The sequence below is a fragment of the Coccinella septempunctata genome, chromosome X (assembly GCF_907165205.1).
Source record: "Coccinella septempunctata chromosome X, icCocSept1.1, whole genome shotgun sequence".
NCBI lineage: Eukaryota > Metazoa > Arthropoda > Insecta > Coleoptera > Coccinellidae > Coccinella > Coccinella septempunctata.
Window position 1 is genome coordinate 1,405,319 of NC_058198.1, and position 23,336 is coordinate 1,428,654.

Consider the following 23,336-nt stretch of genomic DNA (forward strand, 5'->3'; position numbering starts at 1 on the left):
TGTTCATTCTTTTTGTTTCCTCATTATTTCTTGGGCAACATGGTTTTGTGATAAATGCTTGTGACAAAATAACTTCAGAAGCATTTTCCACAATCAATTCAATTTTTTATATATATTTCTTGTGTTTCAGATGCTTGAGTAGTCATCCTGTAATAAATATTGGTGGTTGGTAAAAAGTTCTACAGAAAACTAGATTAGGAGACAAATAATAACCTATAAAAATAACCCCTCGTCCACACCGAAGCACATTGAGTTCCAGCCGAACACTTTCCAACGGTTCGAGGACTTTAGCCTGTGTTCAGTACATTAAGGGATGTTTGTTTCGGTGCGGACGAGACTGGGACGTTTTCAGTCCCTGTATCATTTTTTTGCGTCGAAAGTATCATGAAACCTCATCCAACGATTTCCAAAAACTAAACAACTTCGAATCATTTCGAATGCCAAACGCTCATTGGCATACCATCGATGATCTGAACGGTGTATAATAGATGTTCGGAATCGATTTGAATGCAAAGGTCCTAAAAATCATTTTCATGAAATGAATAATCGTGATACGTGTTTGTCGGAATACATACAATAAATAACATTAACAGAACGGCATTAGTCTTAAACTATTTGGTTCCAATAAAAATCTCATTATTTTTCTGTACAGAAAGGCAATTCATTAATTTGCACATGTGTTTTATATTATGAACACATTTCCTCCATATCAGATATCCCTTCCATAAAAATTAGGAAACACGTTTTATATACTCGAGGCTATTTCAGTCGTATAAAACCCAACCGTAACTTAAAGACAATAAAAATGGCAGAAGAAATTTCCAGTAAACAACAGCAACCTGCCGAAAATTTTACCGAAGAACAACTAGAAAACGATGTGATGAGTGACGAAGAACTCGAAGAGAATAATTCCGAACAGAACCTTAGCATGGATAAGAATTCACGTTTGCATTTTTCAGCTGCTTTCGGTAAGATAGACACTATAAAACAAGACTTAGAGTCCCCTGATCAGAAAATTGATGCTGAAAACTTCATGGGATGGACCCCCTTGATGATGGCCATTAGAAATGGTCATATTGAAGCCGTGAAATTATTATTAGAAAAAGGGGCTGATATTACGAAGAAAAATAAACTTGGTGAGTGAAGGAACATCTTTCCAATCAATCGAGCAGATTCTTATTGTTTTTCATTCAGTTCTACCTATTATTTTGTGTTGTCGACAGTTGCAGCACTGGAGATCTTTGGATAAATAATATAATGACTATAGTACCTATATAGTCATTATTTTAAACCATCCAACATGAATGTATTATACTTCACAGATTATTCTTCAATTATTCAATAATAACAGTGTGTTCTGGTGTTTTCAGGTATGAATTGTTTCAACTTGAGTATAGCGAATGGTAATCTTGAATTGGTTGATACAGTTCTTCGTCATATGCTGAAAGGTGGCATTTCAAGAAATCGGATTCAAGAAACTCTATCACCGATATCTTTAGCTATTGTTTTCAAGAAAACGCACTTGCTGCGAATGTTGATTTCTCAAGGGTTCAACCCAAACGCAATGACTTCTAAAACTGGTAACTATACCTTGCGAGTAGCTTGAAAACTGTGCAAATAAAGATAATATTTTTATTCTAGGTCTAACACCCCTTATGTTCGCCGCAGCAGTATCTGCAAATAAGATAATTTCGGTTTTAGAAGAAAAGGGCGCCAATGCTAAAGCAAGAAACTATATGGGTATACACTACCAAGATATACTCCAATGGCGCCGTCATGGATTGGAAAATATGAGGGGAAATTGCAATGTTACCAAACCTGAACTTACCCTGACTCCAATTGACATAAGGAATGAACCAACTGCATCAACAAATATAAATCTAGAAGCACAAATGGTCGACGCTGTTACAACAATACCAATTGTCGAGGAAATGGCTGGTCTAATCCCCTCAGGAAGCAATCCAGTAACTGAAGGAAATAAGGATTGTACGATGGAATTATGTGGTGGCGTTTTCGTGTCTCAAGAAGTTTGTGTGGCAACTGAGTCTAGTAATTTAGACGTGGATGAAAATATAGCAAATGATGAAAATGATCAAAACCAAACGAATCGAATGGAAGGACATTTTCCGCCTATAAATGTTACTAAACCTCATCACGTTGCACCTACAGCATCAACAAAAGATAAAAAATTCCCACAACCCCTAACAATAAGGAATGACAGTCCAATTATTCATCATCCTTATCAGTACCAATCTCCATACAACGGTCTGCCTTGTCCCTTATATATTCCTGTCATGAATTCGTCTTATGTGTCTAGTCCAGTTACACCTATTATGATACCTTCCCCGTATCCAAATTTTGTGACGTCTGTTGGTGACATGTCCCAAAATTCCCCAATGAACGTAATGCCCCCACCTCAGAACCAATACCAATGCGGTCCTCCTGGTCCATCAATATTTTTCCCAAGTCCGATGACAAGACCCGATCCAAATTTCGCATACGATGCTAACGCTGTCAACCCTGTCCCAAATTCATATAACGGTAGTCCAATGTTCTACGCTGTTTATCCCAATATTCCTAACATGCGAAACGTTTATTCTTTACCTGGACCAAAGCCATAATGTAAATGCTTCATTTTATTTTGATCAGACCATGTCTTTTACTTCATTTTAATGTTTTTTTTATTTGTATATGTATTGAAGTTGAAATGCTGTCAACGGTCAAGTTCACAATTGGAAAAATCTCCTATTTTATTAAGCAAAAAGTTGCGTTTAAACCATTTTTTTGTTTCACTCAACACAACACACCAATGAAGTATATGAAGACATATAATTATTGAAATTCGCGTTTATGACTGATGTTTTCAGATAAATTGCATTTTTTTTCTTTCGCGCATGAAATAACAATTTTTTAATCTTTGGTAAAAAGATTCACAAAATCATTCGACAGTCAGTCTCATCACAACAACCAATTTTGAAGATTTGTAAGTTTGGAGGGTAGTTTCTATCCTCCGCAGTTTGGAGATTAGAACATTTTAATCTGGATAATAAAAAAAAGAGGACTAGGCAAAAGGACGTACTCTAATGCTGTAGAAACACGCAAAAGGTATTTGCTATCTAATTCTTGATATTTATTGAAACTAATTATTCAAATCTATTCTAGGCTTCGCTCCCTCCTGTAAGAAGAGCAAAAGGCGAACAACTCAGCAAATGAAGAACAATGAACCAAAGATATTAATATCTTCCCAATGAACTCTAGAAGACCTTTTAAAGTTCATTGATGAAGAATGGATTATGCTCAAGATCAGTTCTGAATGGAGGGTTCTGATCTAGATAGACCGCGACAGCGCAGGAGTAATAAAATTTTCCATAGAAAAATACTACATAATATTAAAAAATGTGATAAAAAAAGTTTGAAGTATTTTTTACCATTACACAATATTCATTTTATCAGTGATGATTTGATCAAAGAGCTCTCTTTGATTTGATATACCCCCCGGCCCCATATGGGTGGTATATTTTGCGACTATATACCCCCATATGGGGGGTATGTAATCTTTGATGTTCTGTGAGTCCAAAGAGGACTGAGTCTGCGCACAGTGTGCACCTGCACATGATTAGACAACTGATAGATGACGTCACTGTCAGCGTTATATTTTATTTTCTGGTTTCACCTATGCTGATTTCTGGGTTAAATTAATTATTTTTCTATTAGTTAAACGCCATGAATAATAATGGAGTTTGAGCCTTGTATTTTCATCTGACGGAACTATGTTGCTTTCGGAGATTATCGATAGAACAGTTTGTCTTTTGTGTTAAATAGGGATTAAATAACTCGCTCAACGATGACTATGTCCCAGTTGAAAATGGATCAAGTGAAAGAAATGTGTAAAAGTTTGTGTGTGTGGCTGGAGACGGTGGTTCCAAGTGTGGGTAAAAATTTCGAAGACCTGGCAGACGGAGTAGCGATAACCGATGCTTTGGTGCAAATTTCACCTGAAAATTTCGAGAAATTACTCCCGAAAATAAAGAAGGATGCAGGGTGCAACTGGAGGCTACGAGTGAGCAATCTAAAGAAGATTCTTCATGCTGTGATAGAATATTATCAAGATGTTCTCTCCCTGCAACTACAGCTTGATGCTGTGAATCCTGATGTTGTAGCATTAGGAGAAAAATGTGATATAGTCCAACTCACCAAACTCTTGCAATTGGTTTTAGGTAAATCAGATCATTAGATTCAATAATTAATAACAATTATTATGTATGTTTCAGGATGTGCAATTAACTGTGATAGGAAACAAGATTACATAACAACTATAATGCAGTTGGAAGAATCTGTACAACAAAATATAATGCAAGCTATTCAGCAATTAGAAGATGTAACCCTTGGGTCAGGCAGATCAGGAATAAGCCTTTTGTTGTTTGATACCGAAACAAAAAATAGACTTATCAGCGAGCTTGAAACAGCTAAACAGGCTAAAGATAGCTTAAGCCAGCAGTGTCTGAATTTGGAACAGCAAATACAAATTCTAATAGACGAGAAACAAAACCTTGTAATAGAAAACGATAATCTCAAAGAAATTGAAAAAAAATATAAGGACAGCAGAAGACAAATCGAAAAACTGAAAGAGGAATTATTCAAAGATGAAGTTCAGAAAGATGACTACAAATCTAAAATAATAGAACAAGAAAAACAAATAATGAATTATCTGGAAAAAATTTCGGAATTAACTGTTGCTGCAAGTGCCACCTCACGTTTGAAAGATGAGATCGATGCTCTTTCAGAATCTGCACTCAAAGTTCAAGATCTAGAAATGACAGTAAATTCATATAAGAAAAGATTAGAGAAATATCAGGATATCAAAAAGAAAATGCAAAAACTTGAAGAGAAAAATATGGAATATTTGCAGAAAAATTTAGAGTATGAAGAAGAACTACAGAAAGTTAATATATGGAAGAATCAGTGTGAGACATACAAACAGCAGCTAAATAATATTCAACAAAAACTTGATGAAGAAATACAGAGAGCAGATAAAGCAGAATATACTGTTGAAAAGCTTGAGAGCAAATTACTGGCTTTACAAGGAGAAAAAGATAGGCTAATTATAGAAAGGGATGTTTTGAAGGACGAAAATGAGGACTTGAAATTTGGTAGACCAGCTGTTAAAAGTGGTGCTGCAATGTCAGAAGAATTGACTCCAACTGAGATGAAAGAAAGGCTTCGTTTTCTGGAAAAAGAAAATAAATCATTGAGAGGAACTTGCCAAGAAGCTGAAGCCAAACAAACTCTCCTTGATAATGCTTTAGGTAGAATTGAAAAATTGCAGCAAATAAACCGTAACTCTACTCAAACCATTCTGAAATTAGAAACCCAGATAGAAGAGTTGACGAAAAATGATCAGAAGAATGAGGCTCAAGAAAATGCTATTAAAGAATATAAACATAGAATTTTAATGTTGCAAGAAAGTTTGAATGTGAAAGAAAATGAATTTCATGCTTTACAAACAAGATATAATAGAAATATCGAGAAAGCTAGAGAGGTAGCACAGCACCTTGATTCGAAATCTAATGGTACCGTAGATATCCTAGCACAACAGGCACATGTTAGAGAACTTGAAAACAAGCTAATAGCTACTGGATTTTACCGCTTAAGCTTGAATTGTCATCAAGAAGCAATGGATGAGAGAATTGCTGCAATGAGCACAGGTCAGGGTCAAACGTTTTTAGCAAGACAGCGGCAGGCTACACCCAGAAAACAAATTCAGAGATTCAAGTCCAAGTAGATGAGGACCAGGCTCGACAATCTTATTGCAATATAATAATAATAATAATAAGAATTATATTTTTGCAGGAATTTTTCATGTTCTACTGAGTTTATTACAAATCTCACTGATATCTTATTGTTATCATATATACAATTATGATAAACCATTAATCACAACAAATGCTGATATGATGAAGTTATAAGTATACTGAAAATTGAATTAAAGAATAAATTTATGGACTTGAGTTTATTATTTTATATGTTATACTTTGGTATATGCAGATGCCGCCTATAGAGGGAAGAGGGATAGGTAGGGAGAATACTTCTTTAGTTATTCAAATAACATTATTCGCGAACCTTTATTCTCGTTTTAAATGTTGTTCCTCCTTGTATGATATTTATGAGATGAAGCACATAAAATAAGGATAAAAGATTCCGCTTTCAATATTATGTTTTCTATATAATTTGAACAGTGACTATTGTTAAGGGTCTGTAATCAATGATTAACTCCTCTTTGCCGCTCCATCTTTCAGAGCTCCATACAGAGCACTCACAAGTGGCTCCATGTACAGTGACTATATACTCCCTATATGGTCACTGTAGATCCATGGAGGTCCCTTACCTACCTTACCTTTTATATGTATGGCTCTATCAGAGACAAATCCTTACTCTATGTTACAGTGACTGTCTTTGCAGTTTGCACTGTAGGTCTAAGTTACAGGAGAGAGTCTCTGGTTGAAGTGACTATACAAAGTATATAGTCACTATGACTACCCCCCATGGGGGGTATATAGTCACTGTATTCTAAGTTGCACGTGAGAGACATCTAGCGGTTTAGTTCCGTAGGTATAACCTTTGACATATTTGTCATGATTTGTTTTTGGTGAAAATTTGATATTCCAATTTCTACAGAATTTTGATGAGATTTGATTATCACTCGATTTAAAGAATATGTGAATTACTTTGTAGGAAATGTCTTTCAATTCAGATTCAGAGTTGGAGGTTAAAGTTCGGAAAAGTAAGGAAATTATTTTTTTTTTATGATGAGATTCAAATCTTATTCATTTTTAGCCACCGAAAGAATTTCAGAGAACATGCATATAGTAGCAAACGAACCCTCACTGGCATTTTATAGATTACAAGAGCATGTACGAAAAGCTTTGAACCCCATGGTGGATCGAAAAGTGGAAGTTCACAAATTATATCAAGAACTTCAAGGCAGATGCTATGATATTGAATATGGTGTATGGTATGATTTAATGCATTCTGTTTTCTTTTTTTTTTTTGAGATCAAGTAGAGCTGTTTTATTGTAGCAATCACCATTCCCCAATGACCGTGGTTCATCATGACATGAAATTTAAATAATTCGAAAAGAAGGCTGTGAACTTCTTGAACACAATTATTTTTTGGGGTCGTTATCTATTTCTCAGTTTTGATGGTAATTTCAGATGGGTCAACAGCTTGTTCCATTTGGCCCTCGTAAAACAGCTCTCCTTGTGAAGATACCTTTACCTTTTACTGAATATTACTTTTCAGTGCAATTAAATCAATGGAAAATGCTGATGAAAGTTTCAAAAATATACAAAACCATTTAAAGAACGCAATTTTTCTGAAGCAACAATTGAAGTATGAAGAATCGAGAAAGAAGAAAAGTGATTCTAGTTCAGTTTACAAACGTTTGTCTGCTCATATAACACTCGATTTGCCAGATCTTCCAGAGTTTTCTGATGTTGTTAGAGAGACTGCTAACAGAGTGGAAAGCATGATGTCTAAAGCGACTCATTCTGCTAATTAAATTTACTTATGCAAGATTTTTTTGATATTTAGCAATTTCAGTGAATGTTTTGTGTGAGCCTTTTTGGTACATTGGGTTTCTGTGATATTTTTATTATTAATAGAGTATGAAAAAGTGCACTGTTTTTTTGTATGTATGGTATTATTAATATATTTCACTGGAACTAGAGAACATTTTGAATAATTTTTGATATTGGATCGAAAATATTACAATTATTATGATTTACTTGTTTATTGAAAACTTTTAGAAGTGAACTAATCAAGTTATGATGAAATAAATATTGTGATCTCAACATTTATGAACTCTTTCTATATATTAATGCAGATATATATCCCCCCAGAAATGACTTATTTGGATACTTGACTAAATGCGTGAGAATTTATGGCTCATGTTCAGCTTCTACTATATAATTATATTGGTAGAGCTAAGCAAGACAAAGCCAAATTAATTATCTCGTTTTTCACAAACCCAAATAAGGACACTTCAGGTGCATTCATTGATTTAATATGAATAATATAAAGGGTTAGGAGAAATTACCAGAACAGTCAATTTTTTCAAAATATACAGGGGGTACCAAAAAATGTCTTATATAAAAGTTGTACATCTGTTAAAAATTTACATATCTCAGTGATATCTGTGATAAATTGAAATATACGAGGGACTTTGTGGGCGACCCTGTATATTTCAATTCATTATAGATTTCAGAGACAACTCTTCGTAGATTTTTAACAGTCGTAAACTTTTCTATTGGATATTTTCTGAAAGCTCCCGTAAATTTTGAAATAATCGACCGTTCCAACCGGATTTTTTTATACTTAGCGCTACGGAAGCGCTCATTTCACTTCCTGATTATTAACAATGGGATACGATATTTAATTAATTAGAAACCAGTTGTCTCTGTTAGAAACTTTCTGTCGTGAAGAATGGGATGCCGATTTTTTTTTTTAAACTAAAATATTCAATTTCCAAAACTTGTGACTACTTTCAATTATGAAGGAAATATACTGATGTTATGATTTTTGACAGCTTGTGGACGTGACGTCATCCCTATCTTTTCAGTCTTCATTGCACTATCTTACAAAATCTTAGCTCTTTATCTGTGATGTAATGTTTTATTTATTCTTCGAAGTATTATTTTATTTATATCAATTTAAGCGTTATTAGATCAAAGTGTGTTTATTACTGATCGGAATTTTTTCTTCAAAGGAAGCAGGTATTTATTTGGATTACTTTTCATAACCTACAATAAAGTGCGATTTTCCCCGAGTTGAGCAGTAGTTTCACGGGGAATTCATCAATTTTTTTGGTATTCATTTATTATTTATAAATGAAACTTTGTCGATTTTACACTCTTGGATTCTCACATCTGTATATTTACTACGAGTTCGATTTTCCATAAATTAGAACAAATATTTCAAACATTGTGACAGTAGGTATTCGTTATCATTTTTTTTTGTAAACTAAATTTTTCGAAATGCGAAAACTAAAAACTGTTTCGGAATATGTTTATCGTAGGCACAATGGTGTTTGTGTCTTGGTAGCAACATTATGAAATTCTTTCGCCAATCGCCAACTTGTTGGAAAACTCCATTCGCTGGAACTAAGTCTGCGCCGTTATACAAAATATTGATTTTGGGTTGGAACAGAATGGTGTAGTGGTAACAATTTTCGCCTAAGCGTTAATCTACATCATCGTTTCTTCTCGAAAACAATGTCGAAATAGTACAGTTTTTTAAAATTTGCTCATCAATCAAACATAATTTTAAATGTGGTTAATTAAAATTAAATATTGCACAGTCTCTCGGATCCCACTTCGTAAGGATCATAGTAACAAGTCCGGAATGTGTTTACATAACTCATTTTCAGGAAAATATTGGTCCTGCTAATGGTCATCCATATGTTCCATTGAAGTCTTGTGTTCAAAATATTTATATGTGGTCCTGGTAAATTATGTTGAATGTGATGATTCCTTTGATAGTTGAAGTGTGAATCAGTTGCTATTGTATGTATTTACCTATATGTCTTACACTACCTGGTCAATTTGGGAGTAAATAGCTGATTTTGATACTACATAAGATATATGCACTGTAGGCTTGGTTTTCCAATGGCTTCATTTAGAAACAAACAGAAATGACCAGCTTGACATTGGCATTAGACAATGATGTGAGTGAAGGCATTGAACGGATCACTAAATTATTTCCCAAGTGTCGACCCAGAAGTGATATCAATCTGAATCGGATCATAAGTTTGGATCATGAACCAAATGAGAGCATCTCACATAGGGTCATGAATATCGAAAGTGAAAACGATAGGTAACTGAGTTATTAGTGGATGCACCATTAGCAATTGTTAAGCTGGCACAAGTGAAATTTATGCATTTTTGTTAATGTTTTCTCCATGCTTCTTTTATTTATTTAAACTTGATATCTTCATATATTCGAAATCTTCAAGCTCACCTAAATTATATGCTTGGAATATCTGTTTGCAACCTTTCGAAACAATTTTAGTGAATCTATTGTTTGACAGTGCATGTTTTTATGAAGTGTAGCTGAATTTTTGGATTTGATTGATGATTTCAAGATATTTGTCTTCTTTGGAAATATCAATTATCAGTCAAATTATGTTTGCACTCAAATATACTTAAAGCTAAGAGAACATCTATCTGTTCTTCATCAAACTTTTGGTTCATGAATAATTATTTATTATTCTGGCCGGGAGACCTTTATTTGAGAGCATTAAAGTTCGGTTACCATGAATGTGATTAATGTAAAGAATGTTGCAGCGCGATAAAATCGTTAGTAACCATTTCTTGAATTTTTCATTTATGCAGATGGCTGGCAGATAGCTCTTGTATAAGCAATCAGCTTCTTCGAGAGGATGATAACATTCTAATTGACCATGAACATCCAGGGGGAACCTACAAACTTAGAGATTCTAGGTACTTTTTACTATCACGTGCTACAAGTTCATAAAATCCCTAAATTGAAGTATTATAAACTCAATTAATAACTCTAGGTTCGATAATACAGCTCAAATCTCGATTTCTCACAAAAATTCAAATGCATAACCCCTGGTATACCTAAATATCATCCAATGTTACGATCTTAATTGATCTACCCACACACAATAATTCAGGGTACAGGATATTTCATTATAGCAAACTGAGATCACAACTATTACTTCCACTGTAGCTCAGAAATGGATGTTCAGTATAAATAATTCAATTGAGTTCATGATACTTTAAGATTTATCAATGATCAAAATATGTGTACCTGCAAACTCTCAAATTAGAGGAAATTGTTGATTTTTTTCCTATACTGAAATGGAGACATCAGACTCTATTGTATTCTATTTGTAGAATTATTGAAATAGCTGGAGGTCGTGAAATTTACTCCCAAAGTCGAAGTAAAGCTGTAAGGAAATGCCGAAATGTATGTCTCTCGGAAGATTGTGAAAAAAGATCTGTGAAATCGCCTATGCACCAAGGGGTGTGGGAATTGAGGGGGCGCAACCATGATAATAAAAAACTAAGCAATTCTAGATGTTATACAGAGACTGTTTTTTCATCGGAGGTTAGTTCTGTCACACATAAGAATGACAAGCACAGGGAAAGCCCAGAAAGAGAGGCATCACCTAGTCCTTTAAAGGTGTCATGTCCCGGAGATGTAGTTGTGTTCGATGACATAGGTGATGAGTGGCAAATGGATGTTAAAAAAATGGAAAATAATTACACTGCCCACAACCTTAAGCCAGTTGATAAAGAGTGTGACAAAGTGACCAAAGTTATAGGTTCTCTACCAATAGCAGTTTATGAGGGTTCCCCAAGGAGATACGGAATAAGACCTGTTGAAAATAACTTTCACTCACAGCTTCCTAGCGCACAAAGTCTTATAGCTTCTTCGAATATTTACCCACCAAGACCTGGCTTTCCTCAGAGAGTCGTTTCCAGTCCTAGCGAAAACGAGAAGCCGCCATTAGAAAATAACCAATTTAAGGTATGAGAATCTAATAGTCATTGATCAATTCTAAGAATGCGAATATTTCTCTAATAGGTCACGTCTCCTCCTTCAACCACCAACTCAACCTTCGATTACCTATACGAATTTTCTGAAACAAGGAAGGTTTTGGAGGAATTTTTTAAATGTCCGCCGCCAGACGAAGAAAACAGATTGGAAGATGAGTTTCAAGATCTTGAGTATGAACTTCGGAGGCAAGGTAGTGATTCTGGAAATTCGTATGTGGGACAGAGGCTTGCTAAAACAAGACCAGATTCTACTGAATTTTGTCTACACATTGAATCGCCCATGAAATTTTCTAATAACTTCAGCAATTTACAAGTGAGTTCCACTGCTCATTATGTTATCTTTCATATCGAAAAAAGGTCAACAGTACTTATGCCTTTCATTATTCAGAATCATGATGTCAATGAGCTCGAGAACAACTTCTTAGATTTATCAATTGGAACTGGTTCAAGTGGTGATTTAGGAGAAACAGAAGTTGGTTTGCAGGTGGTGCATGGTAGAAATTTTACCCTTTCCCCAGAGACAACAGACTGCGACTCAAATTGTGGTGATTTAGATAGTGAAGTATCATTGATGTTGATGGAGAATGAAATGGGACCTGTTTCTGGACATTTAGGTGAGTACATTCAATCTATTGTTTGTAATGGAAGTCAACCTATGCACTTTGTGTGAGTCTCTTTATAGGGATTTCACATAGCCATTCTGTATCTATTAACTGATTATTTTTGTTGTTGTTATCCCTAGGATCGTCTTCTGATTTGATTCCGGGTGATACAATACCTTTGTACTCGAGAATGCCTGTATTAGATGATGCGATGTCTTCAGAGCACGCTAGTGATACAGATAATAATAATCCAACGGTAATGTTGATGAAGAGGCAGATAACGGAAATCGAGAGAGAAATCAACCAAGGAATGTGTAAACAGAAACAAATAAAAAATTCAACAGAGAATGGTTTGTCACCAAGTAAAGAATGTATTATAAGTACCACTCCAATTGGTATCAATGGTTGTGTTAATCACTTTGAAGAACCACACGTCTTACCGCATATTGATACATCACTAGGTAAATTGATAGTTAATATTTCAGTTTATTGAGATTATATGATAACCATTTCAGATAAAACACCACCCCCACCAGCTCCTGTACCTCATAGACTGATACAAACAGAAAAAACAAGTGATGTGGAGGCAGCTATCAAAGATATTAGGTTAACCTTGCAAAGAACTAAAACATTGCCTGCTAAATGTCGTCCTGAAGAAGAGGCTGATGTTATTGTAGGAAGCCCAGTTTGGGTGCCAAGGTAACTTAAACACTATATTTTTCATTCAACTTTGTTCTTTCTGTATTTCTTTATATTCAATATGGAAACATCAATTCTCATTTCAGACAAAGAGGATTTTCCAATGAAAGTGGGGATTCTGATAGAAAAGGAAACAGTGGCGATGAAGGTAATGCTTTATTTTTGTTACTCTGGTATAAATCTTATTCTATTCATGGTTGTGTTGTCGATAACTCAAATTGAATTACTTCTGCAGAAGAGAATGATACGGACCTGGAAACTGACAGACTTCTTGGACAGCAAAGAACGGACGATCAGAGCTTCTATGATGACAAGGTGAGTACTCATTTAAGCAAAAGGGTGGTTTAATTTGTAGATACAAATGTAAATACTATGTATTATTCAATGACGTCGTTATTTAGTATCATACAAAAACTAATAGCTCTCCTAGTGATCATTTAAGATTCAAACCTGAGATGGATTTTATAGGCAATATTTTGAGAATATTAGTAAGATAACTAAATTTTATTAACTTCTGATACATTTTTCAAATGTCAGATTTTTATTATCTGGTCAATGTGGTGTTATTTTGAAACAAAATAATAATTGCCAAAGAAAGTGAGCAAATAGTTTTTGATATAGTGTTTAACAAGCTTCAGATGAATTATGGAGTTCGCTAATAATATGAGAGTTATCATTCAAGTTCTGTTATTGAGTAGTTAGTCAAATTCCTATGATAACTAATGTAGAAGTTAAAAGTAGTATGATCAGGAAGTCCTTTAAAGAGTATTTATATTGATAGGGTTGCAGAAAACCTAAAAGTCGGACCATTATGCCTCTTCATAGTCATTCCAATCACAAACAGTTACTTAACACCATGGACGAAGTTAATGTACCCTTAGTCCAAAATGAATCCCCAAACTCGAATCCTCCCTCTCCCACAGCAGATTCTGACAAAAGCCAACCATCACAAACTCCGAAGGGAACTGTTTCATCGGGCAAAGTCAAAAAGGTGTGAGCCTGGCATGTGTTTAAATATAGTTTGAACCTTTATGGCAGTATAGAAATTTTTTTTTAATTTTATTTTCTTTGCTGCATAAACATGTTCAACTTATTTTCTGTGTTTGTGAATCTTTCTTATTTATCCATAAACTTGCACATAAATCTTCTGTTGCCATTTTTGAAAGCTATTTTTGATGCAGCCAATCTAATATTCCTAGTACCAACTCTTTGCGCTTCTCTTTTACCTCCTTGTGTCGATTTCTATTGACATGATAGTTCAGTCAATTTCAAAATTTCAATGCACTTTCCCAGAAATTGACTTATAATGGAATAATTCTTATTGTAATCATTTTTTTTTCGTTATCAATTCAATGTCCATTATAAAAATCATTTATCAAGAAGTTTTCAGCCTAAACCTAATGAACAATATAAAGTATTATCTATTTTTTAATTACAATTGTATGAATATCACCGCATGGAGTACGAGGTACATCTTATCAAATATTCCACAAGCTGTTCAGTGTGAAGATATCAAATTCAATAGAATTATTTCAACACTTGTTATAGCAGTTTCTTCATATTCACGTTTGATCATTTTAGTCACAACTTTTAAGAGTGAAGTGTAAAAAATGAAATTCATCTACGATATTTGTCAATTTTGGCGTAGTGAAAATGCACCTATGTGCGAAAAGTGCTTCAGAGAATTACGATCCGAATGCTTCACTGTAAACGCCATCTTCATTTATTAAATATTTTGTAGTGGTCAATTTCATTTTACAGATTTTACTGTTGTCTTTTGACCTCTGATGATATAGTCTGAGGTTCAATTCTGTATCTCTTGATAATTGTACACTTAGTACAGCCTCGCATTCTTCGAAAAAGTTTCATTTACGTGAAGAATTGTTCGGAAAAAATTAGGAGAACTAATATCGGTTTGACTTTTTTTATGGTGGAATGTGAAAAAATACTTGCCAAAATGGTTCGAGCTATTTAAGCGAATAGATATATCCAACTGCTTCTTAATTTGAAATAACCATATTTCTTTTTCGTTGGGTGGACACATTCAGACACGTAGAATAAAAAGCTCTTCTATTTTTCACTAACAGGGTTCAGCATGCATGCGTATAGTGAGAACTTTTGAAACTAACCAAGCAAGAGGAAATTTGTATTAGTCACATTAATTGTTGAAATTTGTTTACAGGAGAAAGACACAAAAAAGAAGGGTCGCAGTAAAGAAGGTAAGTACTGTACTTTGAATGTTCTCCAAAATAATGAACAATCTGAATTGCAATACATTTAAACGGATATATTTTCGGTAAGTCCCTAGTTGTATTGGGCTCAGTTGTAAGTCTTACCTGGTTTTTTCAGTCATTCGAAGCCATTTTTGAAGATAAATTTAAAACAGAAAGATTGCACAGAAATTTCGTTCGAATCTCGTCATTTCCGATTTTTTCGAGAAAAGTTTTCAATCAACGATTTCGTCAATGCCAAATGACTATATTTGGCTGGGTGCTCGACTTGGAATTATCCGTTTTTATTTCAATTTATTAGGAATTTTTCTTGTTAATTGTAGAATAAAACGAAACTCAACATTCTGAAAGAAATTAATTCTTTTTGAGTATGAGTTGAGTAGCACTCAACAAGGACAGAGGGACAATTTTATATCTTTTATGTTGCTCTTCCAGATGTTATACAACGTTCAGTGCTCATAGAGGGTGTTCTATTTCGAGCAAGATACTTGGGATCCACCCAATTGGTTTGCGAGGGCCAGCCAACAAAAACAACAAGGATGATGCAAGCTGAAGAAGCTGTGTCCAGAATCAAGGTAGAGCATGAAATTGATTGTAAACTTACTGCATTTTTGTATACAAAAAACACTCCTCCTGTCTTCAAGATAGAAACTCCCTGAGAGAAACATTAATTGGAATGCAAGTTTCTTTCTTGAGGCATTTCATCAATTTATTGAAGTATTTAGTTTATTGAAATTTCCAGGGGTAGTTTACGGTAATTGAGCGATTTATGTCGGATAATTTCATCTCGTAGATCCATTGACTATTCAGTAAAAACCTTCAGGAGGATTTCCATTCTGAATTGCAAGGTTTTTGTGAAAAAATCTGATATCCAAATCTCCTGAAGGTGCTAACTGTTACAGGCGAAAAAAGAGCCTGCAAGTAAGATTAGTCTTTGGTGAAATCGGGATATTTGGACATGAGATGTGTGTCATGCTGAATGTAATGACTAACCACTTCATACAGCCTTTGTTTCATTACTTCTGGCATGATAAATTATCATGTTTAAATAACCCGAATTACACATTTTCAAGAATGCAAATAAAATAAATAATTTACATCAAAAGAGAGTGAAGAGAGCGAAGATTAATATTTATTTATTTGAAGCCCCTTTCCTCCTCTACTTGAAAACAGTGCACGCTTGATGTGCCCTCTGTTGTTGATTGGTCACCTCTTGCCTGTTTATTTTCAACCTGGGTCATATTTATAGCCTTTTATCCTTGAATGTTTACCCTCATTGTACAGTTGAATCATTCATATTCCTATTTCTATTGCTATGAAATAATGTGATGATAGTTCCCATGAAATGGCGTCACTGTATATAGTCGATAGCACATTTCTAGATCATTTTTATAATTTTTTGATGTTGTGCAAAACAGTTAGAATAGAAGGATGAACGACCTAGGCTCTTATAACAGTTACAGGAGGTGTCCAATCAAACTAATGAATGTTACGGCCATCAATATGAACCGAACAGTCCTGTATCTGGTACTTGTAATGAACTTTCGTCACTGATGGAGACTGACTCTGTTTCAACTGAAAATGAAATGATAAACGTTCCTGGTGAGATGACCATTTTCAAGCAAATTCTTTTCGAATGAGATAGTGCTTGCAGCATGCAGGATAAATTTATAAAAAAAAATTCGAATTGTGTATTAGGAAGAATTTTCTATTCAGACGGTCTCGTGTGTTGATACCAGCTGCAAGCACTATATACTTTGGTTCTGTGGAATTCTATGTCAAAAACATAAATTTTGCCGATCGATATTGAATTCAGTACTGGCTATTTCATTTTTCATTATTTTTGTATCTTTTTATAATTTTTTCTTGTATAATGACAATATTCGGTCCAGTTGTTATTTAATCTTCAGAATTGTGGTCCAGAAAACGAGGTTTTAATATCGGCACTGTTATCAATATTCGTGTTCTTTCTTTTTATTCCACTGGTTGATACGTATTTATATTTTGCTCGAAATAGAACTCCACAGAGGAGATGACTCAAATTTCATTTCAATTGTTGCAATGTTTGAATAATTTATTATGAAAGTGGTACAATCAAGAGAATTCACGCAAGAAGCTGAAAAGGTTCTAGACTTCGAAAGTGTGAACTATCAACTGAAGAAGGCGAACGGAACCATGTTTCGCCTTCATTTTCTTGGTTCTGTTGAGGTCGATGAGGAAGGGGGCCGTAAAAGACGAAAACGGCTCAAGAAAAATATGGTCGAAGTAGCCGTTACTAAAATAAAGGTGTGTCGTCGTGTTTTGTTTCTTATTTGTGTTTCTTAAGCTTCAGCTCACTTGAAATGTCAATGGAGCTCTTAAATTATCACTCACTTGGTACATTAAAATTGTTGAACGTTAAATTAAATAAATATTAGATGAAATTATCTCAGGTGGGCTAGTAGTTTTAAGAAAAGAAGTAATAAATCGATGATCCCTAACATTTGTTTTGTCTTTTGAAACAATGTACTGTTTTTTATCAAATATCATTAGCAGCATTATTATTTACCAATAAAAATCCCAAAATTGCTTCAATATGTACTAATCTACTAACTTTTCGTTTCATCATGATAATTAACATGCTGTTTGGATCTTATAGGCATTGGTAAGCATTCAATTAGCTAGTTTCATCAATATTCTTACCAGTTACTTCCAGGCTCCTGATGGTGAATCACAACCCAGCACGGAAGTAGATCTGTTCATCTCCACAGAAAAAATCATGGTTCTCAACACCGACCTGAAGGAAATAATGATGGATCACGCTCTTCGAACAATTTCCTATATTGCCGATATCGGTGACTTGGTAGTTTTGATGGCAAGACGCCGATTCGTTCCTCACGAGATGGAGGAAGCCCCAAAGATCAACCGAACCCCGAAGATGATTTGTCACGTTTTTGAAAGTGAAGAAGCTCAATTCATTGCTCAGTCTATTGGTCAAGCCTTTCAGGTTGCCTATATGGAATTTCTCAAAGCGAACGGAATAGAGGATCATAGTTTCGTCAAAGAAATGGATTACCAGGAAGTTCTCAACTCTCAAGAGATATTTGGGGACGAATTGCAGATGTTCGCTAAGAAAGAGATGCAAAAAGAGGTAGCAAACGGAATGCCCATTGTTTGTGCGGTCTATTTATATTTATATCCACAGGTCGTCGTTCCCAAAGCGAAAGGTGAAATTCTGGGTGTGGTTATTGTGGAATCTGGATGGGGCTCGATGCTTCCTACAGTTGTGATAGCTAACTTGGCTCCTGCAGGTGCAGCTGCTAGATGTGGTCAACTCAACATAGGAGACCAAATAATAGCCATCAATGGTGTTAGTCTGGTCGGTTTGCCTTTGTCCACATGTCAGAACTATATAAAAAATTCCAAAAATCAGACAGTTGTCAAGTTAACTGTGGTCCCCTGTGCTCCAGTTGTCGAGGTGAAGATTAAACGACCAGATACCAAATATCAACTTGGATTCAGTGTTCAAAACGGAGTTGTAAGTTTGCGATCGCGCATAAAAATTCACAAAAAATAATATTTTCTTCATCAGATTTGCAGTTTATTGAGAGGTGGAATTGCGGAAAGAGGAGGTGTCAGAGTTGGCCACCGGATTATTGAAATAAACAATCAGAGTGTAGTTGCAGTACCACACGAGAAAATAGTTAATTTACTTGCTACTTCTGTAGGGGAGGTAGGTGGAAATCCATTAAAATGCGTTTTTTTATGAGGGTGAAGCAATTGTTTGATGCGCATGTTATCTACTCTGCTAACAATAACTAATTATGTGATATGAACGTTATTTTTTCGTAACCTCGCTTATATAATAATATAATATCGCATACTTAATATCCTTGCTTATGTATAACCATTAAAACGCTTATTTTTAGTTTTCATATCTTCCCTTATCTCTGGGATATATGATAAAACCATGGAAACATTTTCTTTTCCTTTTTTTCGAGTGTATATTTTGGAATCCTATCTCTATTGATTGCTATTGAAAGGAATCGTTTTTTTGTCATTTGCCGTCCATAAATTATTATAGTTCTTCAGCACAGTGTACTTAAGCACAGTGCTAATAAATTATAATACACTATAATTACACATTATCATCAGGCTGAAAAAGTATATAGAACAATAACAAAATTTATATATAAATATGCATATATAATCTAAACATCCAGGATGCCTTCCGGTGTTTAGGTCTCAGAATAACAAAAAATTCAAAATTCTATTTAAACAACTGGAACTTAACAAATTGTTTCCTCTCTTTCCTGTTTGCCGCTAACGCTCTTTTCTTTTAATCTCTTTTTCAACCACTTTATCCCAGTCTTGTCTTTTATTTTCTGTTGTCCACTTTCGCCTCCCATATATGTCTTGCAGGTCTTTCTTTTTTCATTCGCTGTAAATGCTCCCACCATTCCATCTGCCTTTCTCCAATATCATCCTCCAATGACTCTATCTCTAACTCACCACTATCATAAACATTTCTCCATCTATCCTTTTCACACTTTGTAAAACTTTGCTTTTCAATCCTCTTTATTTCCACATTGACTTCCTCAATTCTTATTGGGTGTTTCTCTTCCTCTCCACTTTGCTGTTCCGTTCTTGATCCCTCCTAACATCTTCTCTCTCCAACAATTCCATGAAATGTTCCCTCCACCTGTTATTATCTCTTGGTACTTTGTCAATAATCTTCCTCTTTCATACTTAGATGCAATTCCAGTCTGTTTACCATCGTATAATACCCTAAGAAGTAGTTTTTGATTGTCTGCTGCATTTCTCTCCAAACTCCTTTCAGCTCCTCATCTTTTCATCCCTTACTGTCTTTTTCACAAATTCTCTGTTCTCTTCATATCTCTTAGTTGTAAGGTGTTGTATTGTGTAAGTATTTATGCCACCATGATGTACATTTTTTGTTTCTACTGATTTTAATGGTACCTCTCACTTCCCTAGCTTGATGAGTTGTTTTGAATTAATACCATAATTCTTCCACACACATTTCCGTACTTAATCCAATCTCATCCAATTTTTCCCTCACTATTTTGTTTTCATCTCCTAGTTTATAGCATATTTTATATTCCGTTGTACATTTTTTACCTCTTTTTGTCTCTTTTCTCTTTGTCTTTTTCCTCTCATTTCTGCAATAAACAAAATGTGATCCAATATCCGCTCTTCTATATACCTACTCTTACATCCTTAACTTTCCCTCTATAATGTCTCTCCATCAATATGTATGTATTCATTTAACCCATGTCCGTTTCTGGTGAATTTGTGTTTATTCTTGAGTTGGTCAAAGGTGTTTGTTATTATGGTATCATTTACTCTACATTCCATTATTATTTCTCTTTGCTTCTCCATGTTTTCCTACATCATTCTTTGTTCCTCCAATACTTACGCTTCCACCACTAACTATAGTGTTTCCTCTGCATGTTTAGGGTTTAGGATACTAATTATAGTTTTTCCCAGAATTTATCCATACACCACCATTATGGAGATATTTATTATTTCACCTGTTCCCCTTCCAGATCCATTTATAAAACCATTTTTCTTATCAGCACTCTGTCCTGTTTTTACCGTTTGAGTCCATTTCTCTGCTTGTACGTTTATTGACAGGTTCCTTCTTCTTGCACCCATCTCTGTCATTCCCTGCTCATTGGAGAAGGTTTATGTGGGAATAATTTTTTTTAACACGTGATTTCATCATTTTCCAGATCTTGATGAAAACTATGCCGACCTCCATGTTCAGGTTATTAACAGGACAGGAAAACCCAATATATATTTAAAGGAAACCTTCAGGAGGTCAGAAAGTGCCTACTTGTAGTTGATATTTGAACAATCCTCAGAATTGCTTTGATTCGATCATGCTTTAGTCGCTGATCAATATATTTTTTATTCTTAGTACAATAAGTTCTACAGACTGAACGACAATACATGACCTATGCACTTGCACAATGCGTCGAGCTTTTGTGATCATATTTGCTTGTCGCATAATATAAAATTTGATTTGTTGTGAACGTGAATGCATAAACCAAAGATATTGGCTTAATTTTGTAAACAAACAAGTTTGTTTCCTATGATTTGAAATAATGGATAGGAATATGAATGTTGAAATTATATGATTCTTTCTAGTTTTGTCATTTTATTGGGACTCATTTCTATTATTTCTTAATTATTGAGTGTCCAGGTGGAATTATTTTACTGAATAATATTGTTTGACTGTAGGAAATTGGCATTTTTCCAGAACGTCCAATTATGTTGAATAATCCTTTATTCTGTGTTGAAGGGTTCTGTTTCCCAAATATCTCTTCGGCAACGATATGAAAAAGGACTACGTTTATGTTGAGGTCTTTGATGAACTTTTATTCAATATCGTTTTTATTTGAAATAGTGAATAGGTTATGAAGAAATGAGCCATTTGGAAAAAAAAATCCGTTGATTCTTTCCGTAACAGTTATGCAGGCTAAAAATGATCTGTATAGAATTATCTAGTCGTCTGAGAAGCTTTTATTTTATTTATTTCATCGAATGATGCTTTAGCTCTTGAATCCTTTATAATAAAAACAATTTTCGTTAAATAAGTTGTTACATATTTAGCATTGCATTTTATGAAAAAAATATTCTGGAATACATTATGGAATATTGAATTACCAGATGAACAAATGTTTAACCGAAATTTTCCCAATTTCAAGCTATTTGAGTGTGAAATAATTGTATTATGATTATTGTCATAGAATATTTTCTATTAATATTGCGCAAAGTATAAATTTTCAACATTTTTGGTGGGTATATCCGTAGGTTTCAAATCAAAAAAATATTTAGATTAGGGAGAAAAGAATTCCACGTTTGTGTTATTTACAATTTGTCCGGCTATTCAGTGATTTTTCCTCAGTTAGGTGAATAAAAATAACCCATCATTAAACTGTAGTTGAAGAACTTTGTTTTTATTTGTGGTGTAAATAACTGTATAAACTGAACATTCCATAATATGTGTTTCTTTTACATGAGGTGGAGACTATATAGTAGATTATTTATTTTCATATTTTGAACAAAGGTCTTTTAACAAGATTGCTAATGTTCGCATTGAACCAAAACCATTCACCAAATTATTTGCGCTAATGTGAAACTTAAAAAAGGAATAATGTTGATACAACATTATACTAAGTGAATTTTTATTTGAAATTTCATCCATCGTCCCATTTGAATTGATTTCTCTTTCATAGATTATAGTTGGAGCCAATATATGTATTAGTGATCTAAAGTAAGTTGGGATATGCCCATTTGTTTTATATTCCTTATCTTTGATTCACCTACCCAAAACTATTCTTTGGGTATAACCATATCAAATAAGTTTTATATTTATAATATCATGGTACTTGAACTCTTATTAACAAATAATTACCTATACTTGCTGCAAAGTTTATGTGTAATTGATATGTACAAATATATTACTTATTAAAGCAGAATGAGCTTAGCTGTGCGTTTTCTGGCTCATACATTCTCCTGTGTTTTGAAAAAAATATAAATTTATATTCATCAAATTCCCACTTAATTTTACGAATCTTTTCCATACCTAACAGATCAATTATTGTTCTTCCTTGGGCGAACAAGGAATTTTATCCAGTGCAATCCGGTCAAAAATATTCCATTCGACCATCCAAGTCCCATATCTTTGGTTCCTTTGATAGACTCTAAACATTTTTCTGTCCTCTCATATCCCTTACTAAGATGAGAGCACACAACGCAATTATTTGTATGAACTTCGGCATTATCGAAACCAATAAATCCGAAAAAATATCGCCTTCCGCAGTAGGATTCATTTTATTTTAAATTCTACATGTTTCGGACCCTTTGAAGTCCATCTTCAGTAAGTTATTATATGAAAGAGATGTTGACGAATTGAATCCCCTATACAGCTTCTGTTATTCATATTAACATTTGAATTCTCGAATGACGAATGTCCAAATATATTTCGGAACACGTTTCAAAAGAAGGAACGAAAGACTGTTAGAATAAACTGAAATATTTTCTAAACATAAAGAGTAAAGATAGTATAAATGTCGCACTTTCAATATACTCGACACAATTTTGCATCTGGTTATATTCAAGCCATTTTTTTGGTTTGATTTATAATCTCATATAGAAAATTATATTCAGTAATACTATTGTGCTGACGAAACACACGTGTTTATGATCTCTCCTC

The 23,336-nt window shown here is 34.2% G+C and overlaps 4 protein-coding genes across 12 annotated transcripts; all 4 read left to right on the forward strand.

The window, feature by feature from the left end:
* Window positions 1-731: 731 nt before the first annotated feature.
* Window positions 732-2,779, forward strand: LOC123321390. Its single transcript, XM_044908952.1, has 3 exons — window positions 732-1,136; window positions 1,371-1,580; window positions 1,642-2,779. Exons 1-3 carry the CDS (start codon window positions 806-808, stop codon window positions 2,619-2,621), a joined length of 1,521 nt encoding a protein of 506 aa, XP_044764887.1. The 5' UTR covers window positions 732-805; the 3' UTR covers window positions 2,622-2,779.
* An 844-nt stretch (window positions 2,780-3,623) lies between these two features.
* Window positions 3,624-6,003, forward strand: LOC123321389 (protein hook). Its single transcript, XM_044908951.1, has 2 exons — window positions 3,624-4,217; window positions 4,272-6,003. The coding sequence occupies exons 1-2, from the start codon at window positions 3,845-3,847 to the stop codon at window positions 5,780-5,782; spliced, it is 1,884 nt and encodes a 627-aa protein (XP_044764886.1). The 5' UTR covers window positions 3,624-3,844; the 3' UTR covers window positions 5,783-6,003.
* Window positions 6,004-6,611: 608 nt separating this feature from the next.
* On the forward strand, window positions 6,612-7,676 carry LOC123321391 (BLOC-1-related complex subunit 8 homolog). Its single transcript, XM_044908953.1, has 3 exons — window positions 6,612-6,781; window positions 6,835-7,012; window positions 7,301-7,676. Exons 1-3 carry the CDS (start codon window positions 6,736-6,738, stop codon window positions 7,557-7,559), a joined length of 483 nt encoding a protein of 160 aa, XP_044764888.1. The 5' UTR covers window positions 6,612-6,735; the 3' UTR covers window positions 7,560-7,676.
* Window positions 7,677-8,590: 914 nt separating this feature from the next.
* Window positions 8,591-22,607, forward strand: LOC123321277 (amyloid-beta A4 precursor protein-binding family A member 2-like). Of its 9 annotated transcripts, XM_044908731.1 has the most exons (19): window positions 9,024-9,374; window positions 9,426-9,561; window positions 9,651-9,871; window positions 10,390-10,497; window positions 10,918-11,554; window positions 11,612-11,896; window positions 11,972-12,197; window positions 12,326-12,646; window positions 12,701-12,884; window positions 12,971-13,032; window positions 13,120-13,199; window positions 13,666-13,875; window positions 15,067-15,103; window positions 15,551-15,690; window positions 17,754-17,759; window positions 17,811-18,245; window positions 18,300-18,632; window positions 18,687-18,827; window positions 20,848-22,607. In XM_044908731.1, the coding sequence occupies exons 3-19, from the start codon at window positions 9,690-9,692 to the stop codon at window positions 20,917-20,919; spliced, it is 3,459 nt and encodes a 1,152-aa protein (XP_044764666.1). In that variant the 5' UTR covers window positions 9,024-9,374; window positions 9,426-9,561; window positions 9,651-9,689; the 3' UTR covers window positions 20,920-22,607. The 9 variants fall into 9 exon arrangements, with proteins under 9 accessions (XP_044764665.1, XP_044764667.1, XP_044764671.1 ...); XM_044908730.1 differs by lacking the exon at window positions 9,024-9,374 and adding an exon at window positions 8,591-8,772 and having other exon boundaries at window positions 9,426-9,871; XM_044908732.1 differs by lacking the exons at window positions 9,024-9,374; window positions 9,426-9,561 and adding an exon at window positions 8,591-8,772.
* Window positions 22,608-23,336: the final 729 nt, after the last annotated feature.